The 25,539-nt window shown below is 40.3% G+C and overlaps 1 protein-coding gene across 1 annotated transcript; it reads right to left on the reverse strand.

Moving 5' to 3' along the window:
• Positions 1-3,802: 3,802 nt before the first annotated feature.
• LOC119734496 (mycolipanoate synthase-like) lies at positions 3,803-25,053 on the reverse strand. The gene is made up of 4 exons (XM_038208030.1): positions 24,730-25,053; positions 14,914-15,030; positions 6,534-13,354; positions 3,803-4,710 (listed from the first exon to the last, which is right to left on the reverse strand). The coding sequence occupies exons 2-4, from the start codon at positions 14,966-14,968 to the stop codon at positions 4,366-4,368; spliced, it is 7,221 nt and encodes a 2,406-aa protein (XP_038063958.1). The 5' UTR covers positions 14,969-15,030; positions 24,730-25,053; the 3' UTR covers positions 3,803-4,365.
• Between the last annotated feature and the right edge of the window lie 486 nt (positions 25,054-25,539).

Below are 25,539 nucleotides of genomic sequence, written 5' to 3' on the forward strand. Positions count from 1 at the left end.
AGTAAGGCACATTCGAATTCCTTAGTGCTGTAGTGATTTGAAAGAATTCGAGTGCATTGTGCAATGACAATTATTGTGGCGATACTCTCAGTCAACTGAGGGCACTATTTCAGTTTAACGGTCAAGCCTACGCATGTATGGTTTGAGAGTTAAACGTACGAAAAGTAGTTCGCGGATAATTAGCTATTTCGGCGACGTAGCTCGCCGAAACAGTTCCTGTTAATTACGTGTGTTCATATTTGAAATTCAAGATAGATTAAGGGGTTCTTTGCTGTTGCTATTAGAAAGAATGGTAAATGATTACATAATAATTGTACAGTGTGCAACGACGATCGGGTTGCGTGATTACTTTTAGTTGATTGAGGGCGCTATTCAAGTTTAACGGTCAAGCCTACGCGCAGTTTGTTTTGGGAGTTCAACTTACGAAAAGTAGTCCGTTCAGAATTTGCTGTTTTGGTAACGTAGTTTCCCGAAACAGCTCTTGTTAATTGCGTGTGTTTCATATTAGGATTAGAAATAGGAACTGCTGCGTTTCTTTGATTCTCATTTCAAACCGACTCTAATTTTAGGTAGTCTGAGTATCAGCCGTTATCCCTTGAGTCGGACTCCTGACTAACGTATAATATCGAAGTAGGCTATATTTATTTGTGCGATCTCGCGCCAAACACCACATATAAAATGTGTTTATTACAAAACTGGCAAAATGAAATCAGGTGTACATGCGTACGAATTTTTTTAGTAAAAAGGTCTTTACATTCATAACTACGTAGTATTTCATAACTGCAAAACTCAGAGGATTTAATCGTGGTCAATTTTCGGAGCGATTTTCGGTCCAGGCTCATATTACATAGGCACAATTATTTCATGAGAGACTTTCAAGCAAGACGGCCAAAGGTTATTGTGCACACGCAGTGTTTGTTTGTAAAAAGCTGTAATCATAAATAATGACAGGTGCATTGTATTAAAGTTACATGACTTTTTTTAACGAGTGTTGATGGAAACTGATGAGAAATGGAGGGATATGCGAGAATGAATATTTTATTGTGAAACTCTAAGAGTGGTTATGCCTAATTTTGTAATGAAAGACATTGTTTGTTTATCCAAATGATTCTTATTATTACTGGACGTGCATATTTTATCGCAACAGTTACTGTTTTATACATTGTATACAACTATCCAGTCAGTGTGTATAGCTCATAGTCTTGCTATAGTACTATCCGATATATCTGAAATAAAGTTCTGATATAGTCTATATTTTATGCCTTTTTATCATTTTTGAGGATGGATATTACACGTTCATACACTACACTTTGGGAAATTTATTATTTGTTCAGTTAAAAAAAAGGCTAAATCAAAGTTCTGGAAGTTCACATAAAATAAAATATACAAAAAGATATACCCTCAAATGCCATGCTTGTGCCCCCTTTTCAGGAAAAGAAACGACAACGATGAGTTCATGTTTTGCTGAACTATTCTTATTATTCCAAGTAAACTTGTTTACAATGTGTTTAATGTCTGAATATTTTACCACCAAAACCTAAATTCTATAAGAACATGTTTAAAGAAACACAGATGACTGAGTTATTCTTCTGATATAAAACAATCTTTTGGCAATGAAATGCCATCTGGCCTGGATAAGGATGCTAAGAACTGACTTTGTTATGTGTAATCCTGTTAATGTAAAGTACTTTTAAATATACTTAAAAGTATACTAATTACTATACTTAAATATACTTAAAAGTATATAACTAATATGGAGCCTGTGTAATATAATTCTGTGTATATATTTCCATGTTTTATGTAAGCATGTTAATATAAGCAATGTTAATTCATACATATCTTTTGATTCACCTTAAATGCATGTTGGAAAGTAATACCAACGATGAAAAACACATTTTTAACCATTTTTGTTTACAGGTTCTGCCATAGTTAAAATGAGTGTGAGTGCTTAAAGCAATATGAACTTGCAAATGTAGGTTTTTAAATTATTTTTACTTTTTGCAGTTTTTTGGTTGAAGATAAATTTTAGATTTATATAGATTTCGACCACCATTAAAAAAAAATGAGTGATGAAATGTGACATGATTCGACGCAAGTGAAGTTTCTGACTCCTGAAATTAGGCCTACTCTACATTTGGAAACTGCTTCAAATTAACCTTTCTTGTCCTCTGTAATGGTTACAGAGAACTTGTTACTGCTAAATCAATCTTTTATTTAGTGATTAGGTCACGAAATTCATTTCCTACCTGATTTCCACCATACTCGTAAAACAGTGGATATTACTTGGACAGAGGAATATTTATTTGCTTTAAATAAAGCCAATATATCCCGTAGTTATTTTCTCTTAGTGCAATATTCGCTATAGTTCGAGAGTTTTTCTCATTTATTACTTCTCTGTTTATTTATATAATTATTTGTTTTACATGCCCACAACCAGGAATAAATACAAGGTGGTATATGTCTTATAGAAATTTTGAATATTAAAAATTGTTAATCTACTTCAAACTGACAAGTCTATTTGTAATGTTGTGTCAACTATTAGTGCAATACTCTTTTCTTTGAACTTTAACTTGTTACTGTTTACTTATTAATAATTGAACATTTTTCTGAAACAGGAATAATTAACTCCTCAAAAAAGAGGACAACAAATAAAAATACACTGAAAAATAAAATGTTGATCTTTGCAACAGAATGTTTTAAGGCAGTTTTGTTCAACGTAAAAACCCTCCAATAAAATGTACATTGTGCTCTTGTGTTAACATTTTTAAAGAAAAATTACTTAAATGCCTTGTTTTCATGCCAGGATACTGTTGATTTCTGTGCATTCATTTCAAAATTTACAAATTGCTGGCCTGTTTACAATTTACAAAAGTTACATTGTAAATATGCTTTATAATTATTGTATTTGTGTGTACGAATTCAGATATCTTAAAATGACAAAGTGGCGTCAGGCTACAACACGAGTGAATATGTTTTAATAGTTAAACATGTTTGGTTAATTTGTTAAATACATGAAGAAAAATTTTGATGAGTCTTAGAAATTGTCAAAGTTGTTTTTTTAATATTAAAACTAGTTCGCAGCTTTTTTAACAATACAAATTTACGTTCACATTTCTAAGTTGTTTACCAATTGCTTTTTTTTTTTTTTACTGAGCAAAGTATTTGATCAAGGATTTAAACGAGGCTGACGTAAGTGCCGCCATTTTTAAAAAGAAATTGTTAAACCGTACCATACCACGCCACACGCACGTCAGGAATTATAGTCTGCGCGCGCTCTGCGCGGATCAATACGGTCGTGGCAAATATTCATATTGACGCTATTTTTCCAAATTCCGTAATAATTTCTTGAACATGTCGAAGAGAAAAATGAAGTCTTCAACTCGTAAAAGTCCTAGAACTGAGCAGACGTTTTAGCAAGCAAGGTAAGTTAATTTAAACTGGAAAGATGGGGTTGGTTTAGAAGTTCAAGCGGCGATCGTGTAACGCTAGTGTAGGGCCCCTGTTTAGTTTCGAACAAATTAGAGTCAAGGGTGTTTTTAATTACTCAAAAAGGACCTTTTCAACATAAAGCAGACTTCTCGAAATATAATGACACTTTTTTTTGTGATTCTTGAACAGTTTATTGGGGTAGAAATTACGATTTCCCTACGCGGTTTATTGTTGGTGCAGTGCGAGTCATCGCGCCTTGCGCTTTCACGCGTACATCACTGTTTACGTGTTGCGTTTTGTCCACATTTTACCCCCAATTTCTCTAAAAAATTAAAAACCCTGCCCTTTATCTATGACATACCTGTATGTTCTCAATGTCGCCAACTAGTTTGGTAGGTAAAAAAAATTTTGAAGTTGAGTTTCTTCCCTTAATAGAGGAACCGGGCCCGTATATAAACGACCGCCGTTCAAGCTTACCGTGACGCTAAAACATAATACGGTAATGCTTTTAATTTGAATGAAATGTGTGCACAATTTGTTAGTAAAAAATTTACGTTTTAATCGTTCAAGCAGGAAACTATCTTGGAATCACTGATATTTTAACCCAGAAAAATTGAACATGAAAATAATGATCGATAAATCAGTTCAACTAAAATATTTACCATCGACTATAGGTCATCGACTCTGCCTAAATTGCAATTTGTCTACAAGAGATGTATCTATTTGAAAACTTTTAATTTTAATGTGAAACCGAAGATTAGTGTACGTCGTACGATCCTAGATCCACTATTGAGTGAGTGAGTGAGTTATTTTAAAAATTATTCTACAACTATGGGAAATATTCTGCTACGATCAAAATGTCAGGCTTTTTACATACAATTTTGTTTTCTCATTGTTACAGCGCCCTCTATCGGGGGATTAACATCATGGCCAAGTTTACATGATCTGACTTGAAATGACTCGCTGGAGGAAAGCATCCGTTGTGATGCCTCCAAGAATTTCCACCTGTGTGATGGATGTATTCAGCTCCTTGGAGGCCCATGCGACCATCTCCACCGCCATCAAGGAATCCACTCCGTAATTCACCATGGGATGATGCAGGTCGATACCGTCTGGATCGACGCAGAGCAGGCGGCCCATCTTCTCTCGCACACGGCCCTCGGCGACTTTACGGTGAACTACTCGGACGTTGGAGGAGGAACGCCTCAGCCTGGCCGTTTGGACGAAATGACGGAATTTCAAGATGCCGCTGTGACAAAACTTGAGGGTGTTGTTCCACACCTTATTTGAGTGGAGGATGGAAAAAAGGCAAGAGAATGGTTGTCAGGAAAAAAAAATGAAATTCGATTATTAGGAGCTATAATTCTAAACGTTTTTTATATATGAATTTAGGAAACAAGATGAGCAATTTAAACGGACAATAAAGTAGCTTTTATCTTTGATTTGTTTTCTAATTTTTCTAATTAATGCAGTGAACAGGGTGAAAATTACGAGATACGAACTGACAGGTTTTTTTCTTATTTTGGTGTTAGATAATTTACAGACAATTAGACTGAATAATGTTAATCTAATAATATGGGTTTCCCGGCCAATTTCCAAAAATGTTCATTAACTTCTGAAAATCGGTCATTCATTTCCGTCTGAATTTGAGAATCGCTCTGAACACGCGTTTTATTTTCGCTACCAGAGCATTCAATTCCATTTCAGTTCAATCAATTAAGTGATTGAGCAGCACCTTTCGTTTTTCTCTATTCAGATTCGTTTTAAGACTTCTTTTTCGCTTTTAGAGGGCGATTCCAAGCATTCACCAAATTATTTTGACCCACCCATCCACACCAAATTTCGATTAATAACTGAACATGTACATGTACATGGACTTGCATGTACATATACTTGAACATGAACATGTATACCCCTGTACATGTGTGTTTTGTTCAGTGACAGCGTGAAGTTGTCGGTCTTCCTCTTTTGCACTGGTGACCTTCAGTTTTCTTGTGTTTTGCCAGCTGATAATTGCTGTTGGGAAAGACAGGTTGCAGTATTGGAAGCCACAAAGATGACCGTGGATTTGTCGTTTTCTGGATGAGGTGGATGACATGTGACATACGAGGTTGTACCTGTCACGTGAGGTAGCTGAGAAAAACATTCGCTCGTCCCCCCCCCGCCCTGTTTGCAGGGCGGGGGTACGAGCGAAAGAAAAGCATCAGGTTTGGGCAGACATCACATCACAGGCTGCGGTCCTCGTAGTCTTGGAGTCCAGTGGTTGAATAGTCCAGTTTTTATAGTGATTGGTAATCGACGCCCGCGGCGTGTTATAGAGCCAATCTAGTACACCTGGTACCCTGCTGCCTCTGCACGGCCTAACCGCTACAAACGCCCGGTGTCAAAGTCTACTGAAAAACCACAAAAAATCTATCTTTCTTTTTCTTTTTTAAAAATCTTTTTCCATGGAAAGTGAATTTCGATATTCAATTATTTAGCTTGACCCAACCACCCACTATTTGGAAAAAAGATCGAAATTTTAAAACATTGAAAATTCTGAATGGCCCCTTAGAGGTTTCTATTTCATTAACGTCAATCAAATTACCTGAGCCTGAAATCAATAAGGTATACTTGAATGCACAGGTAACGTAATTGACCGTCTGTTTCTCAAAACCGAATGCACCGACAATGAAAACTATTGAACTTTCGTTTGAAGTGAAATGGCATAAAAAGCGTGCATTCAAATTCAAACGAAAATGAATGTCCGATTTTCAGAAGTGAATAAACATTGCAGGAAATTGGCCGGGAAACCCAATATATTAACTGAAACGTGATTGATTCAACTTATTTTAAGGATTGTTTCCACATTTAATCAAGCCTTGGTGTACAACTGCGATTTGGCGCAGTTTAAAATCACCCACGTGACGGCCTTTCGACCAATAGGAATTGGTAAACTGGCTCAGGTTTTTGTGAATATGAAATTTAACTTAGTTTTAATTTTACTGTTTTTCTTAAACTTTATTTAATAGCAGTTCCCCTTTATTTTATCATTTTTTTTCGAGGGGGGGGGGGTTGATTTGAATTGCCTCGCATCGCCAAAATATATACTTGTGCCAAAATACCTGATTAGACAGACACAGCACAGCAGGGGTATTCTTGGTCTGAAGGATTTGACCAATGACCTGTAGCACCTCATCGATGTGGAGTGTAAGGTTTCCCTTTATCTGCAAAGTGGTCACATTATCTGCATTCTTCTCAAGGAATCCTGCACCCCTCACTGGCCCAAGTTGGAGGCTGATAGCAGGGAGGCCCATGGCCCGTCTCTCTTCGGCCAGTGCGTCGAGGTAAGCATTGGCTGCGCAGTAGCCTGGTTGCGAGGAGTGTCCCCACATCGCGGTACTAGATGACATCATGAAGAAGACATCCAATGGAAGATGTTGGGTGAGATTGTGGAGGTTCTTGGCACCGGTCGCCTTGGCTCCTAAGATCAGATCCAGCATCTTGGGTGTGAGGGTGGATAAGGATTCCTCCAAAATACGCCCAGCGAGATGGAACACACCCTTCACCACTGGTGCGTTGTGGATAGTTGACAACTCACTCAACATCGCCTGAACATCACTTGTCTTGGACACATCTTTTGCAAAGTCAAAGACGGTTGCTCCTTTCTTCTTTAAGTAGCTTACTGTGCGACGAGCAGCATGAGTGTGACATCCGTGAAGGGACACGAGACTTATATAGCGTGCACCTCTGTCGCAGACCCATCTTGCGAGGGCCAATCCCAAACCACCATACCCACCAGTGATTATATATGTGGCGTTTGCGTCAAAGATGTGGGAGAAAGACGATACATGAGAAGGCTTGAAGTCAGGTGGGATACTAAAGACAATCTTTCCGATGTGATTTCCTTTTGCCATTTGGGTAAAAGTGTCTTGGTAATCTCCAATGGAGTTTACCGTTGTTGGTATTGGATTGAAAAAACCATTGTATCCGAAGTGTGAAATCACCTCAAGGAGAAGATGGTGCATTTTGTATTTCTGAAGTTTCATCATCCTGTCGATTTGGCATGACATGAACGACTTGTTCTCAAGCAGGAGACTCATTTGGAGGCTGGAGTTTTGAAGAATGTCCCGCTTCCCGATCTCACAAAACCGCCCACCGGGGTTTAAAGCTTCAATGCCTCTTGATAGTTTCTCCCCGTGCAGTGAGTTCAAAACCACATCAACACCAAACCCGTCAGTCCAGGCCATGACATCGTCATAAAATCTCTCCGAGCGTGAGTCAGTGACCAGTTCAATCCCAAGCTCATTTCTGAGATATGATCGTTTGTTTTCACTTCCTGCACTACAGATGATACGAGCTCCAACCATCTTGGCGACCTGAATGGCCGCCAAACCAACGCCACCACACGCCGAATGAATCAGGACTATTTCATCATTCTTGAGATTGGCTCTCTGAACAAGTGCGTGGTAGGCCGTGGTAAAAACAACACAAACACCAGCAGCATCGTTCCACTCAATGCACGATGGCTTGTGAACCAACAAGTGAGCATCGCAGACGGTCTGTGAAGCAAGGCAGTGTTTTCCAAAACCCATAACTTCATCACCGATGTGAAAAGAACTGACTCCATCACCAATTTTCTCAATTAATCCCGAGCACTCCAGACCAATATGAGGCGTGACAGCGTTATCACTGTCATCCAAGCCATCCAAAAGCCCCAGTGACATCATGACATCCTTGAAATTCAGTCCCGCAGATTTCACGTTGACAACCACCTCACCAGAGAGTGGGTCCAATTCATCTAAGAAGCTAAAACCGAGATCTTCAACAGATGACGAACTCTTGGATACTCCATCTTTATTGATACCAAGCTGCCAGTGACTTCCATCCACCACATCATCACCAGTCGAGAGCTCGACTCGGATTAGTCGTGGCACAGTGACCTCTCCCTCGCTTATCATGAGTTCTCTGTCTCCAACCTCCTTGTCCTTCAAGAGCCCTTCAAGTGATTCTATGCTGGCACTCTTAGTGTCTCCCATTTGAACAGAGTAAATGGGCAGATGGATTCCATTTGTGACTGACCGAACGAGACCCACCGCTCTAGCTGCTTCACTTTTTGTTCCGATTACAACCACAAACACGTTCCTGAAACTCAGTGTCTTACATTCAATCCCTTGCAGTAACTTTGTAAGTTGATAAAGACTGTCTTTGGGGTTGTGGATGCAAACCAAGCTGTTTCTTTTTGCCATGGGGTTTTGAGGTAGAGCTTTCATCGGATCTTCTCCCCCAAGACACATATTTTCTGCTGGGACGCCGAGTTTTTCACAAAGTTCACGAGCGGTTGCATCATTACCATCGAAAAGCATGAAGCATGGACAGGACACTGGATCCCTAAACAAATTTGTTGGTTGATTCTCCGAAATCTTACAACCAACAAAAATGCCATGGAAGTATTTTTGTGGCGTTGATACAGCAACAATCTCCTCAAAGCCATTGGTACTGAGAACATCCTTCCATCCGTCTTCCGTCAAGAAGCAATTGTCTTGACCACTCAACAAGACATCTCCAATACAAGTGGTGTTAGCCATCAGCTCTCCCATGAAAAGCCAGCCTCCGAAACAAAGAAGCTTGTACATGTTTCTTAAGCTTCTGTTGAGATCTTCAGACAAGTGGATAACATCCATACATATGACGACATCAACAGATCCTGGCACGAAACCTTGTGACACTACATCCTCTCCAAGATCAAGTCGCTGATACTTAACAAATGAAAACCCGGGGAGTTGTTCTTGATGTGGCTGACCGCCTGAATATGTAGCCGAGTAGCTGTAAATGTACTCCACCTGACTTTCCTCGCAAAACTCTCTCAAAAGAGGTAATGCGTGTTTGGCTAGTCCACCGAACTGTCCACCAACTTCGAGAATACGAACAACGCTCTTCTTCTGAAGTGCTACCTTGACAGCACTGTGAATGGCATCCGCACCAGCTTTGTAGCATACTCGAACCAGCGCTGAATTCATCACAGACGAACTCGTGTCTGTTAGAGACGACCTTGAAGACAATACAGATAGATCCTTCAGAGTATTCGGAAGGTTGTTTCCGAGTCTTCGTAACAGGGCTATCTCTTGCTGCATTTCTGGCAAATTGGCGTGGATGTTTTCCAAAACAGACTCAATATCTGTAACTGCCACTTTATGTGACCAATGCTCTCTTGACATTAGTTTCAGACTTTTCAGGTAGTTGTCCTGTTGCTGGTTGAACTGTTTGTCTTCCACGTCTTTTAAGGCCCGGTGGATGTACGAGGCACAGACCTCCTCAAGAGATTGAATCCATGGCTGCGCTTTTGCTATAAATCCCATCTCATCACCAAACCTTGCATCCAGATAGTCAACAACAAACTTTTCACAAGCCATTGATGTAGCTGGAAGACATGATTTCACTGATTGCATCCGTTTGGTGTACAGGCAAGACTCTAAACATACATCCGTCTTGGAACAAGTGATGTTGTGACACTCACAATTGCTGGCTTTGAGTAGTACTTTGCCTTCACTTGTAGCAACTGTGATATCCCCCACAAGTACTTTGGAATCCAGATCAGTTATCCAGGCGTAGGCGACGAGTGGTTTAGAGGTCGGCATAGAAGGGACACTCATGTGTAAAGACTTCATGGAAACTGGAAGGTACAGGCCTCCCCCAGCCTCAAAAAGTAACAACTGCAAGCCAGCATCAACGTGTGTGACCTGCATTCGCTGTTTACTGTCTGATTTCAGTGGCAAAAGGAACCCAACAACCTCCCCGTCTCCAAGAGCGACTTCTTTGACAACTTGAAATGATGGGCCATAATCAAAGCCCAGTTCAGCCAAAACATTGTAGATATCGTTTCCAGTGAAACGAGTTTTGCACCTCAAGAGGATCTCCTCAATCGAGATGGCACCTAAATCCAAATTTGGGGAGCTTCCGACCTTCGCCGAGGAATAGCTGACGCCATCCGAGGTCACTTGGACGTTAGACCCCTCTCTTTGGCACTGCAGATTAAGTGCTTTGGTGCTGCCGTCTTTCAACACCGTCCATGTAAGAATCTTGCTGAAAGATACTTTCGAAAGAGTGGGACATTCAGTCTCATGAAAGACTGACTGCACCATCATCTCGAGATAACCTGCCCCCGGAAATACAAGATGGTCCTGGACAACGTGATCAGCAAGAAACGGAAACATCTCGAGGGAAATATTCCCAGAGTGTCCCTTGAATGTTCGATCGTCTTGACCAAGTCTGCGCTTACGTCTTTCTTCAGTTTCCAGCCAGAAGGACTGATGCTGCCAGGGGTAAGTTGGCAACCGTACCCAAGGACCACACCCTCCTGTGACGATGCTCCAATTGATGTCACACCCAGCCACGTAAAGGTTGGCTAAAGCCTGTATCACGGTCAGGTAGTCGTCCTGCTCTCGCTGACCTGTTGGGACGAGTTTGCTTGCCACACCCTTGAAATGCGTGGAAATCTGTTTCACGGATGAGAGCAAGGTGGCAGAGGCGCCAATCTCCAGGAACAGATTGACGTCTGTGTTGTTCAAAATTTCCTCCACGGCCGCCTGAAACTTTACCGTGCCTCTGATGTTTTCCCACCAGTAGTTGGTGTCAAATCCACCCGTGTATAACTCCCCGGTAACAGTGGAATAGAAGGGAATCAATCCGGGTTCTGGTTTTGCCTTGACAGCACCTTCCATGGCCCCTCGGAATGGCACCTCCACCGGATTCATAAATGGAGTATGGAATGCACATTCGACTCTCAGTAGTTTTCCTACAGTGGGGTTATTGTGTGTTATTTCATCGATCGCATCGGTGTTTCCAGCGATTGTAGTTGCTGCTGGGGCATTGATAGCGGCTACGTATAAGTTCTCATACTGGTGGCAGACATCTTTTGCTTCAGACAGTGGCAGACGAAGAGCTGCCATGCTTCCGGCCCCTTTAAGCTTCGATTGTTGAAAGCTTCGATGGTATATAACACGAACTGCTTCGGGAAGGGTGAGACCACCACTAACATAGGCCGCAGCAACCTCACCAAGACTGTGACCGACCGTTACGTCTGGGTAGAGTCCCCAGGAGCGCAGCAGATGCACCAAAGCGATCTGGAAAAACAAGATGGAGGGCTGTAAAACAGCAGTATGATTCATCTCAGTATCCAAAGTAGTCGCAGCATTCGCTTGATCTGATCCGTTAGTGGAAAAGATATTTTTATCGTACAGCAATGACCAACCGCTCAGTTGTTTGAATACCTCATCGCATTCCATCACAGCTTCACGGAAGACTTTCTCTTGGATGAACAGTTGCTGTCCCATCCTTCCCCACTGCTGCCCCTGCCCAGGAAAGACAAAGCAGATCTTGGGTTTTTTGCTGAAAGTACCAACTGCAATCCCACTGCCACTTCCTGCGTTCAGAAATTGTTGAGTTTGATCTCGGAATGCCTCACCAGAATTGCTGATGAATGCTAATCGACACCCGTAGTGCTTTCTACGACATGACAACCAAGAAACAACTTGAAGAGCATCGCATTCGTTGCTGAAATTTTGCCACTGCTCAGCAACATCATTCAGAGCTTCTTTGGACTTTGCTGAAAGGGGTATAACAATGTGAACCCCAGAGCTACTACCTCCAAACTTCCAGCCCGAAGACCGTGTGGACTTTCTTTTGTGTGTGACGTTTTTCGGGGCCTCTTGGAAAACAACGTGACCTACTGCTCCCCCAAACCCAGCGGCGTTTAGACTAAAAGTTATGGTCTTTTGAGAAGGTGGCACCTCTTGTAGTTGTGTTTGCACTTGGAGTTTCCAGTCATCCAACTTGATATTTGGGTTTGTCTCAACAAAATTGATAGTTGGACAAAGTATCTTGTGGTCTAACATCAGGGCTACTTTAATAGCGGTGGTGACCCCGGAGGAACACTCACTGTGGCCAAAGTTTCCTTTGGCAGAACCAATCTTAAGTGGTGTCTCTCTGTGGGGGCCAAAGGTTTCTCCGATGGCTTCTGCTTCAAGAGGATCGCCAACAGGTGTCCCCGTTCCGTGAGCTTCTACGTATAGAACATCTGATAGTGGAATGCCGGACTGAAAGTAGGCTTGTTTCATGACGTATTCCTGTGCTGTGCTTGAAGGCATTGTCAGGCTGGTAGAATACCCATTGGCTGCGATAGCCGTACCCCTAATGACTGCATAGATATGATCACCATCTTCTTGTGCAATTGGAAGTGGTTTCAAGATGAGCGCACCCCAGCCTTCGCTGCGCACATACCCCTTGGCTGTGTTAGAAAACGGACAGCATTTACCGTCTGTGGACAAAGTGCCAAGTGCGGAGAGAGCCACCGATGTCTCGGGGAGAATCAGTGCGTTGCAGCCGGCCACGACAGCCGTTTGACACTCGCGATTCCTGAGCCCAGTGCAGGCAAGATGCATTGCGGTGATTGACGAGGCGCAAGCAGTGTCCACGGAATAACTCGGCCCTCGCAGGTCGAATGCGTAGGACACTCGATTGGCAGCAATGCTGGAGGAAACCCCCGTTATTGTATATGGGTTGATCAGTGAAGCGTCTGATAATGTCTGAACTGCATAGTCCATCAATCTTGCAGCTACATAAACACCACCTGAGGTTCCTAGAGTATCCGGTATGATACCAGCATCCTCAAATGCCTCATGCACAACCTCCAACAGAAGGCGCTGCTGGGGGTCCATAGACATAGCCTCTCTAGGTGAGATCTTGAAGAAGGAGTTATCAAACCTGTCGATGCCTTCCACGAAGCCGCCCTTGCGTGAGATCATCTTACCTTGTTTGGAGTGATCGGAGTCGTAGAACTTTTCAAGGGACCACCTGTCTGGAGGAACCTCTGTTATGGTGTCCTTACCATCCCGGATGACCTTCCAGAAATCTTCAGGAGAATGTACACCTCCTGGCAAGCGGCATCCTGTGACACACAAATGGGGAGTTCTCAGTGTCCAATATTTTGTGGTTTTACTGATGGATTAGTAAGTGGTATATATACGGTGTTCGTATTTGTTTACGAACACCGGGAAAACAATGTTCACTTTTCTTAAGTTGTGACAATAAAGCATCTTGAATCTTGTTTAAGTGTAGGTTTCAAGAAGTGCAAAGAAAACTTTGAGGAGAAAAACAATGGAGTAACACATCTTAACCAGATAATGATGCACAGATTTTCTTCAGGCAAATGCACTTCATAGAATCGAATAGAATGTAATGTCGATTAAGTATAACCCATCAATGGATAACTGCAATCTATCTAAGGCAAATGACAGATTGCATATTTAGTAAAAAACAAATTCAACTTTTTGTTTCAAGTCTTTATGCTTGTCTTCATGTGAAGTCCCTCTCCACCCTAAGGGCACACAGGAAATCATATTTCATATGAAATATATTTTGGGGGGTTTGAGTTCCGCTTTTTTGACTCGCCCTGTAGAGGTTTGGCGTTTGTCTTTTGACAAACGCAGGATGATGGGGCGCAACACTATTTTCTTGCACGGTGTTCCAGTTCATTTATGAAAGTCACTGTTCAAATGGCAGATTGATGATGAGCCTCGATTTAATTCATCAGTTGAATCATTTTAATATTGACCAAAGGTAGCGACAGGATGATTTAAGGACGTCATTGCATTTGGGTGCCTAATAACAACAAAATGTTGATATCAGCATTATTGTGTGACATTATTATCGCTACTATCGCTGCTGAATAAAATGGCATAAAATAAAATGATCATATTTAAAATTTCTTCAGAGTAAGTTCCGGTCTGGTGGCGTCATCATTTGGAAGCTTTGCAAATCTACTTGTTACTCTCCAAAGAATGTTTGTTGGAAATCTCATAATTGTTTTTAAATTTTACGGTTGAACAAAGAAAATGTCTGCTGAGCGGGGCTTGAACCTGGACCTCCGGATTTCTGTTCTGGTGCTCTACCAACTGAGCTATCTAGCCCTATGTTGGCGGTCCCCCGTTTTGTCAGCGTCCGTGTTCATTTTGAAAATTTGAAATTTGGTATACACTCTCTGAGTGATCCCAGTTTGTTATTTCCCGAGTTTGCAGCATTGTTAATGTATAGCATCGTGACTTATGGCTACATGACATATACGGGACTATGGCTTCTGACTTACGCCCCATGAACAAGGACGTTAACGAAATGGGGAACCGCCAACATAGTGCAACACTTTTAACTTTGTTATTTAATGCATGATGACGTTATGATAAGGTCACAAAACCACAATTTGTTTAGGACAAGGGTTCATGATCGTGATCGTTTGCCCCATCACCCAACTAGCTCAAATTCGAGATTTTAACTTTTTGGCAAAAACCCCTAGCTAGGTACATTGAAACTTGCGTTGTGTGTTTACCAAGGATATGTCATTATATGAGATAGGTATATCCTTATTTTAAATATGACTACATGTCTTTAACCCAGTTCGCGCCGTTTTGAACTGCACTGACCGATCAATGGTCAGTACGAGGTGTTACCTACCTATCCCAACTATCGCAATGGGGGAAAATGCTGTACTTCCTCCCGCTTCTTCCATGATTCCTGCTAGTGTCCTTGCTTACAGCTCAGATCGTGTTGTACGTGCGTTTCTTGAAATATCTGTGAACAATCGGCAAACCACGAAAGAGAGTTTAAGGCCAATCAATGGTTTTAGGCCCTATTTGCTCTAAATTTCTTACGATTGAACCATTAAGACTTTTATAACGTTTCATTATAAAAGGCAAGCATTTAATTAAAATAAATCTACTGTAGCAGCTGTTTTACTGAATAACGTTCGAAGGTCATTTGATACCACTGTATTACAGTTGTGTTCTTGTTCAAAATGTACAAACTGCTCTACTTTTCTAACACTGCAACCAAAAGTACAATTCTTTGAGTTTCTATCGACTTTTCCATTGTTCAGATGGATCAGATCAAGTTTACAGAAAGTTTACCTTTATAAATCAAAAACATTTTTTTAAGCGACAAAAGGCCGAAGGAAAACAATCCTGCTGGAGGTACAGATTGTTGGTCAAAAGGCACTATGGCAAGTGGATCGTGCACAGGTGCCCCCTCAACGGTGACACAGTGCCGTATTAAAGGACACGTGAGTCGGCCATTGCCGCAGTTCGCCGAAGCGCAGTTGCGGATTATATCACGCGAAGGTGCTGCAGCAGGCTGTCTTTTACTTCTTTTCTTTTTTTTTAGTTTTTATTGGCCGTTTCGGCATCCAGCCGAAACAGCCTTTGTTTTTGTTATTTTATTGCGATTGTGAATTTTAGGACACTTTCCCCACGGATGAACACATTCTACTTGTAAGTTGTTTGTTATGCCACATTCTGAACAAACAGCTATGTCGTAGACAGATTACAAGCTTTGTTTGAGAGAAATATGGGGTTAACTAGTCAAAAAATACCAGATTGCACAGTACCCCTTTACACACGTCAATGCGCCTTAGAGATTGGGGTAGTTTTGACCCAGCAAAAACGTGACCCGCGTAAAAAAATTGCATTTTCCACCTTGCAAATCTTTCTGAAATGATAAAAGCAGGTATTATTTGGATTCAGAGAAGTTTATTAAAGGTCAGGAAAGTCATTTTTGAATAATCAAACATTCCAGACAGTAATATAACCACAATGTTTACAGGAATTCTTAACTACACAATCACGTATAATTTCCTTGCTTTTATAATGCTGCAAGTATAATTCTTTTTCAGTCATTTTGCCCATAGCATTTGTACACGTTTTATTGTTACCGGCACTTTGGCCAGTAAAATCAATCCGATTGCCTTTATAATTGGCACACACTTCGACCAGCATCTAAAGTTGTGCGCCGAACATTGACGTCATCATGACGTCATCATAAGTCACGTGATGTCACATAATATGCAATTTTTCTGTTGTGACCATTTTGTAGCAGAATTCGGCTAGATTTGACAGATTGGGCTATATCTCCAGAACTACACGTTCGATTGGGTTGAAAGTTGGTACGTACCTAGACCAGGATGTCTTATAGATGAAAATTAACTTGAAGTCATGGTGACGTCATCACGTGACATATGACGTCATATAAAATAAACATATTTTGAAGGAAGGTATTACAAGAACTGCAGGTCCGATTGGGTTCAAAGTTGGAATATACTTAGACTGGGATATCTTATAAATAAAAAAATGATGTCATGATGACGTCATCACGTGACTATGACGTCATATTCAATAAACATATTTTGAAGGCATATATCTCCTGAACTACATGACTGATTGGGCTAAAAGTCTGTATGTACATAGACCAGGATGCGTTTTAGATGAACATTGTAGTGGCATCATGATGACGTCATCACGTGGCATATGACGTCATAGTAAAGTTGCATATTTTGGAGGCTAAATACTTATGATTGGATATGACTGTTGATATGACTACATGCGACATTCTACAAGTTCCATTCGGTTGACAAAATATAGTTTCTACCTAAACCTCAATATGATATCGATCACAATATCAGTCATGATGATGTCATCAGATAAGAATTAATAGACATTCAATCCGATCTACATTTTTACGCATATGTTTTTGAACCATTTGTGCTCATGATTTTGCAACTTTCGACTTTACATCTTTTATCTCCCGTTAGTCTACAGTATAACATATGACACCAAAAAAAAAACACAATAGCGAACCATCCATAATTATGTTTGTCAACAAACAAACATCTAGTCTTTTTGGCTTTCCGCATAGTAGCGGAAAAGCCTTTCCGCATGAATCTTTGTCATACATCATTCAAAGTCAGCATAGGCATACAGTGACGTCATCATGACATCATCATTGGTCACGTGATGTCAGGTTAAAGATTAATAGATGTAATCTTTGAAAATCAGTGTCGTGAATTAGTCGTGAGACCCGAACTTGACGTTTGCGGGAATCGATAGAATAATCCAGGATCTTCATTTTGTGAGCAAAATCACGTGACCTTCCTTCATGTCATAACTGGAAGTATTAAGTATAAGTGCCTTGTACTTTGAAATTGGAAAAAGATGTGAACTTGCTTGTAACGATGTTAGTCTGTGGCTAGGTTGTTCTTTAAAATTTCGGTGACGTCATAACATGTTAGAGTGCCCTCTAGCGGCAGGTTTACACCGTCTGCAAATGGTGCCTGACTATTCTGTGCTAAATATATGGGTGCTCAGAAAGGCCACATAAAAAGCTTATCCTCGATCGTAACCCCATCTTAACCCTAAAAGGGCCGGGGGGGGGGGCGTTTCGTATGAATAAAAAAGGAGTAAATGCTTCAGATTTCAAATATGCACTTGTCATTCACAAGGCTGGGTTGGGGCAACCTTGTAATTCTAAAGCAAATAATTCTGCGCAAAACCTACAGCATTTATTATATGTTAATCGCGAAAAATTAATATTAACAAAGTTCATAAAGTACAAATGATACCATGTTCGTATGAATAAAACATGGCATTTGCTTTTACTTCCAATTTTGAAGAATTTACTCGCATCTGTATGAATGAAAATTAAGACAAACACTTTTACTAAAAACCATTTGCTACAATCCTAAAATAATTACTTTTTACCTTTAAGCTTTTGCTACACTAAAAGCGTTTACTTCGTTTCTTATGAATAAAAAGGAGTAAATGCTTCATATTGCAATTTTTTACTTGTCATATATCAAGGTTGGGTTGGGGCTACCTTGTAAATATGAAAGCACATAATTCTGCGTATAAATTCTGCATTTATTAATGTTAATCTCAAAAAGTACAAATATTACCATACGGTAGTTCGTATGAATACAAACTGGCATTTGCATTACTCCCATCTGTGTGAATAATAATTAATCAAAGGCTCTTACTGACAACCAATTGTTCTTGAGCAAATGGCCTGCAAAATGTAAGGCTTTACACGTTTATAAGTTTGCAGAAAATAAAACTATTGTAACCGAAACGGAAAGCGGCACCGGGGAGGGTCACGTGCTAGAGGATAGATACAAAAAAAGCGCGCCAAACGTGACGAACGCAATGCCGTTTACGCGCACAATGCGCTGTGCAAAGGCACCCATGGTCTACATGTGGATTGGGTTTTCAGTCCCTACCTGATTCCGTAGGTTTGCTACACTATAGGCGTTTACTTCGTTTCTTATGAATAAAAAGGAGTAAATGCTTGAGATTTCAAATATTTACTTGTCATTTCTCAAGGTTGGGTTGGGGCTACCTTGAAAATATAAAAGCACCTAATTCTGCGTAAAATTACTGCATTATTAATGTTAATCGCTGTTACGTAGTCCACCTCGGTGAACATCGATTATATTTAAAGTTCTCTACATCAGGAACTCACACTGGACAACTTCTTGCTATACTCTGGAGCTAATCTATTTATTGCTACATTCTTATATTCTGGAGCTATACAAAATGTTGAGCACTCTCTGGTGCCTCAATCAAGATTTACCATTTCAATTTCCTTCCTTACTTTTTTTATGTCCCTAAACCATTGTTAGATGTCAGCCCCACCCTCAGTGGAGGTGTGACCACATCTTCTCCTTGAAGAAGTTTTCCAACTCTTCTGGAGGGTAAAACCACATCCTTAACTTGGATATTTATTGACCACAACATATGTCCTCTACCACCCACGTTATTCTTCTTAGAATCCCAACACTGGCCGAAGTGGCCTTGCTATGGGTTATCGACCTACAGGTTAATATGTACTTACATCACATGCCCCCTCCCCTAGAGAAGACTGTGTCAGTCTTGCATACAAGCAAAATTACTCTGTTGAAAAATACAGAAACTAAACATACATCAATTAAAAACTTGTTATCATTAGTAAAATTATTAGTGGTCAAAAGCAATTTTAGGAATACTGATTATAATTCAAAAGTGTCCAATCAGCAACATCCAATGCAACGTCAGTAGGGTAGTCCTCAATCCTGCAGTACACTGAGCTGGATTGGGTGCAGTAAGTTATTGTTGCAAGGAATACATGAGAACACATCCAAATGCTTATTATTCAAGCACAAATAAAACAACGTCCAACAAGGATTTGTGAGATACACGTACACGTATAAATTGATAATAAATAGAATTTCCACTTACACTGAAAATTCCAGGTAAACAGTTAAACTAAAGTAAAGTTCCACTCATTCACTTACTAAATCTAAAGTTAAACATTAAATATACTGAGTTGTAGAAACATATCATTTTCTACGGTGATTTCTAGAAACAAACGTGTGGACTATGATACTCAAGGTTACTTATGCTCTACAAATTAATCTGAATTCATGCACGACTGAGACCATCTGCATTGGCATTAGCAATGCCTTTTCTGTACTGCACAGTGAATGTGTATTCCTGTAACAGCATCGACCATCGAAGTAACCTGTTGTTACTGGTTCTGAAATTGGCTAGCCATTTCAGGGCTCTGTGATCAGTGAGCACTGTAAACTGCTGGCCATACAGGTAGTACTTCAATTTGGCAATGGCCCAAACAATAGCCAAACACTCCTTCTGTTCTCTTACAAGCATTTTTCTACTGAGATGTGCAATGGGATGCTCAATATCCGTGTCATCGCACTGAGTGAGTACCGCACCCAAACCATAATTAGAAGCATCTGTTTGGAGTACAAATTGCTTGGAAAAGTCTGCTGCACGCAGGAGTGGTGGGCTAGTCAGTTTTTCTTTCAAGGCACAAAATGCTCTTTCACACCTGTTCATGACGAGCCTTGCTACTATCCACTGAAAGGTTTTCAGAGTGGCTGTTACTCTTACTACCTAAGAAATTAGGTTTATTATCAGTTCTAGATTTCCAGTTCCCTTTCTGCAAATCTACTTTACGCCAGTAGTCAGACCCCCCTCTATTTGCCACATATGCATCTGCCATATCTGCAAGTTCCTTACAAGTATGGGGATTTTTGTCCTTTAGATGTATTTTGAGGTCATACGGCAATTTATTCATGGCCTGTTCCAAGATCATGAGATCGCAAATCTCTGATGGGTTACAATGATCAATGTCGGCAAATTTTAGCCAATTGTCAAACTGATGGGTTAATTCATGAATCCAATCTCGAACCGATTCTGTACCTTTACGTACACGTTGGCGAAATGTGGTTCGGTATGTTTCAGCCCTAATCTCATAGCGATCTAGAATGGCTCTCTTAAGAATTGTATAAATCTTAGTCCCATCTACCGGGAGTGACGCATATGCCTCCCTGGCTTTGCCTGTCAACTCAGGCACTAACCTGGGTGACCATTGACCCTCGGGCCAGCCATTCATTTCTGCAAGATTTTCAAATGCTTTGCGATAAACATCTTTGTAATCTGGCTCTCTCAATTTTGGGACTCTAATTTTGTCTGACCCACAATGTCCCTGGAACACTGGTGCGGGATTGGGAGATTGCATTTGTACATGTGCCAATTCCATTTGTTTCATTTGTATCCTTTCATTAGATTGTATTCTGAGATATTCAATCCACATTTCTTGTGGCAGACCCTCCGGAACACCTTCTGGTGTTTTACCGCTGGGCAACACTATTTGAAATTTGGAGCATTTACTCCTTTTTTATTCATACGAAACGAAGTAAACGATAAATATATTTTTTCTGGTAATAAAACCAAGGATTCCTCAAAAGTGCATGCCCAAGGCACTGTAGTCGCAAACCCCGAAAAAAAAACATGTAAAGAGAAGACAGTGAGAAGAAATTACAGTTTTAGAGGTGGGAGGAAAACCCCAAAAACTGTCTGGGGAAAGAGCAAATGGTTTTCAGTAAAGGCATTTGATTAATGTTTATTCATACAGATGAGAGTATCGCAAATGCCAGTTTTTATTCATACGAACTACCGTATAGTATTACTTGTACTTTTTCGCGATTGTGATGTAAGTACACATTAACCTGTAGGTCAATAACCCATAGTAAGGCCACTTTGGCCAGTGTTGGGATTGTAGGAAGAATAACGTGGGTGGTAGAGGACATATGTTGTGGTCAATAAATATCCAAGTTAAGGATGTGGTTTTACCCTCCAGAAGAGTTGGAAAACTTCTTCAAGGAGAAGATGTGGTCACACCTCCACTGAGGGTGGGGCTGACATCTAACAATGGTTAAGGGACATACAAAAAGTAAGGAAGGAAATTGAAATGGTAAATCTTGATTGAGGCACCAGAGAGTGCACAACATTTTGTATAGCTCCAGAATATGAGAATGTAGCAATAAATAGATTAGCTCCAGAGTATAGCAAGAAGTTGTCCAGTGTGAGTTCCTGATGTAGAGAACTTTAAATATAATCGATGTTCACCGAGGTGGACTACGTAACAGCGATTAACATTAATAATGCAGTAATTTTACGCAGAATTATGTGCTTTTATATTTTCCAATCCAATCCACATGTAGACCATGGGTGCCTTTGCACAGCGCATTGTGCGCGTTAACGGCATTGCGTTCGTCACGTTTGGCTTTTTTTGTATCTATCCTCCAGCATGTGACCCTCCCCGGTGCCGCTTTCCGTTTCGGTTACAATAGTTTTATTTTCTGCAAACTTATAAACGTGTAAAGCCTTGCATTTTGCAGGCCATTTGCTCAAGAACAATTGGTTGTCAGTAAGAGCCTTTGATTATTTTTTATTCATACAGATGGGAGTAATGCAAATGCCAGTTTGTATTCATACGAACTACCGTATGGTAATATTTGTACTTTTTGAGATTAACATTAATAAATGCAGAATTTATACGCAGAATTATGTGCTTTCATATTTACAAGGTAGCCCCAACCCAACCTTGATATATGACAAGTAAAAAATTGCAATATGAAGCATTTACTCCTTTTATTCATAAGAAACGAAGTAAACGCTTTTAGTGTAGCAAAAGCTTAAAGGTAAAAAGTAATTATTTTCAGATTTTAGCAAATGGTTTTTAGTAAAAGTGTTTGGCTTAATTTTCATTCATACAGATGCGAGTAAATGCTTCAAAATTGGAAGTAAAAACAAATGCCATGTTTTATTCATACGAACATGATATCATTTGTACTTTATGAACTTTGTTAATATTAATTTTTCGCGATTAACATATAATAAATGCTGTAGTTTTTGCGCAGAATTATTTGCTTTAGAATTACAAGGTTGCCCCAACCCAGCCTTGTGAATGACAAGTGCATATTTGAAATCTGAAGCATTTACTCCTTTTTTATTCATACGAAACGCCCCCCCGGCCCTTTTAGGGTTAAGATGGGGTTACGATCGAGGATAAGCTTTTTATGTGGCCTTTCTGAGCACCCATATATTTAGCACAGAATAGTCAGGCACCATTTGCAGACGGTGTAAACCTGCCGCTAGAGGGCGCTCTAACATGTTATGACGTCACCGAAATTTTAAAGAACAACCTAGCCACAGACTAACATCGTTACAAGCAAGTTCACATCTTTTTCCAATTTCAAAGTACAAGGCATTTATACTTAATTCTTCCAGTTATGATAGGAAGGAAGGTCACTTGATTTTGCTCACACGAGATAAAATGAAGATCCTGGATTATTCTATCAATTCCCGCAAACGTCAAGTTCGGGTCTCTCACGACTAATTCACGACACTGATTTTCAAAGATTACATCTATTAATCTTTAACCTGACACCACGTGACCAATGATGATGTCATGATGACGTCACTGTATGCCTATGCTGACTTTGAATGATGTATGACAAAGATTCATGCAGAAAGGCTTTTCCGCTACTATGCGGAAAGCCAAAAAGACTAGATGTATGTTTGTTGACAAACATAATTATGGCTGGTTCGCTATTGTGTTTTTTTTTGGTGTCATGTTATACTGTAGACTAACGGGAGATAAAAGATGGAACAACCTGTTACTGCATGAAGCACTCTGACAAGTGACTGCAAAAGGACCAACGAAATATAAACATATAAACGGGGGGGGGGGGGGGGGGGCTCGTACTATACATTTAAATGGGCGCTTTTCAAATCAGACCATTTTTTACACTGCATTACAGAATGGTGTACGAAACCCCCTAACCCGTATTATTATTTCCAATATATTTTTTGGGGGTCAGAGTGGGGGAGGGGGGGGTTTCGCATTTTTAAAAGGAATTTCTATGAAAAAAAGGTCAAATCTTGGGGGACCCCTCGCCCCCCCCCCCCCCCCCCCTCGGATCCGCGCCTGTGAATTGAGTTCAGGCACGGCAGTTTAAATTCTGGCAAATTCAGTTGACCGAAAAGGGCTCAAAAGAAATCCTTGACCAAAATCCAAAAATCCACTTTCAAAGTGCAGTGGTTGTCGCTCTGTAAATGCGTGTTTAAATCATACCCCGCATCTGATGTTGACTGGTCTTCCCTCCCTTAAAATGTGTCATGTACTATTCGTTACATAAGTTGGTGTCAGTTTACAGAAATTCGCTCCCCTAATTCTGTTTAAAGGCTGGTAGAAACATAACTGCGCGGTAAAGTTTCGTCTAATCGGATAAGAAAAACATTGCTCAGAGTGCAGTTAAGGACTTGTCCCAAATTACCTGTGAAAATATTCCGCCAGAAATGGTTTCGCCATGGTTTCGATTCAGAGAAAACAAATTGCGTTAGTTACAGAAAGACCCAATACATTTTGTTTACCTTTTCTCTGTTTTGTCCAAATGTATGGGAGCCACTGAGCTATAACTTCAAACGGTTAGTTGTCATTCACCTATACTGATTAAGATTTTTAGCAATTTTGTTGCTCCAAACTAAAAGAAAACGCGCAGAGGGCAAATGAGATTAGATACCTTTTAAACTGTTTCTTTCATGTACCAATAACTCTATGAAAAAACACAAACACAAAAAAAGTTAGGTACGAGTATAGTTTTTATATTGGAAAATATTTTAATTCTTTTGTATTGTTTTTCGCACATTGCACATCGCTTACGCGTTGTTACCAATATATAAGGACTGACCTAGAAATCAGAAGTAGAGTCTACAGGCCTTAGATTTTTTTTGCTTTTTACCCTTCATAGATACTCCCCAAACACTGGTTAACAGTTGGTTGGTTACAAAAGTTTGTTACAATTTTAACCAACATTGTGTCAATTTTTCCCCCTATTTGACCAATGTTGGGTACATTTTACCCAACGTTGGGTAGAATTGGTTCATTTGTAACCAACTTTTTAACCAATTGTTGGGCTGTTCACCTGGTAACCAACTGTTGGTTAACATTTTAGTCATTTTATCAAACGTTGATCATTCTACAGTCCTGTAACTAATGTAGGCCTATCTACAGTCTTCATTGTATTTAAGCATTTAATTCGTATTTAAAATATGATATAGGCCTTCTCAACTCATTAATTTTAATTCAGACTTCACTCACCAACGATTTGTCTTCGTGTATGCTTGTGTCAGGCTATCGCCATAGGCGTGCGAGAACCGCGCTTCAGATCTGCAGACTGGGATCGGTGAATTCTCTCAATGATGGGGAGGCATCATGGGTTCTCTAACCAACTATAACAAGACTGTCATTTCCGAGTTCTTTCCTAGACCTGCACAGGGACTTGCAACCTTGTGGCTCTATCCTCCAGAGAAGAAACAAGTGCAAATACGTCTAACCTCCTTTATTGATTTGCTACGCAGGGCGCCAATGGACCGATCCAGTAAGCACCGCCCCATGTTGTTCAGACCAATAACAGCCGTGATTTATGTCCGACGTGCGTGCATAAAAGTCCGACATGAGTGCACGCGCGCACGTGTTAATTTGCCCACATGCAAACTGGGCGGAGCTTACTGGATCGGTCCATTGTTCGTTCGTGCATGCTGAAAAATCATCCGACTGTGGACGTACAAAATCGTTTGCAAAAGTATGCATTTTTTGGTGGTAACGTCACATAATAAGCGTCGGCCAAAGAACAGATTGGAGATATTATCACGTGTTAAGCCGAATATTCGAGGCCGATCATGTGGTGTAAAAGAAAAGATGTGCACTTATAACTTTAAAAATGGAAAATATAATTTCATACTCCATAATATAGCCCAATTACAAGGATTTGTGAGAAAATCACAAGTATACCAACATGCGCCCAAAACGTCAACGTCATCGAAGTCGTGTTGGATATTTAACGGACAATCTCAAAACTTCACTCCTACCGTGCGGGTCATTTTTTGCCTCTCATTTTTTTTTGTTATG

This window comes from Patiria miniata, unplaced genomic scaffold, assembly GCF_015706575.1.
Source record: "Patiria miniata isolate m_02_andy unplaced genomic scaffold, ASM1570657v1 HiC_scaffold_27, whole genome shotgun sequence".
NCBI classification, from domain to species: Eukaryota; Metazoa; Echinodermata; class Asteroidea; order Valvatida; family Asterinidae; genus Patiria; species Patiria miniata.

Coding starts and splice junctions, on each gene's coding strand:
- LOC119734496 (XM_038208030.1), bottom strand. CDS start 14,968: ATGGAAGAAGCGGGAGGAAGTACAGCATTTTCCCCCATTGCGATAGTT. Junction 13,355..14,913: donor CATTGCGATAGTTGGGATAG/GTAGGTAACACC, acceptor TGTGTGTCACAG/GATGCCGCTTGCCAGGAGGT. Junction 4,711..6,533: donor TGCTGTGTCTGTCTAATCAG/GTATTTTGGCAC, acceptor CACTCAAATAAG/GTGTGGAACAACACCCTCAA.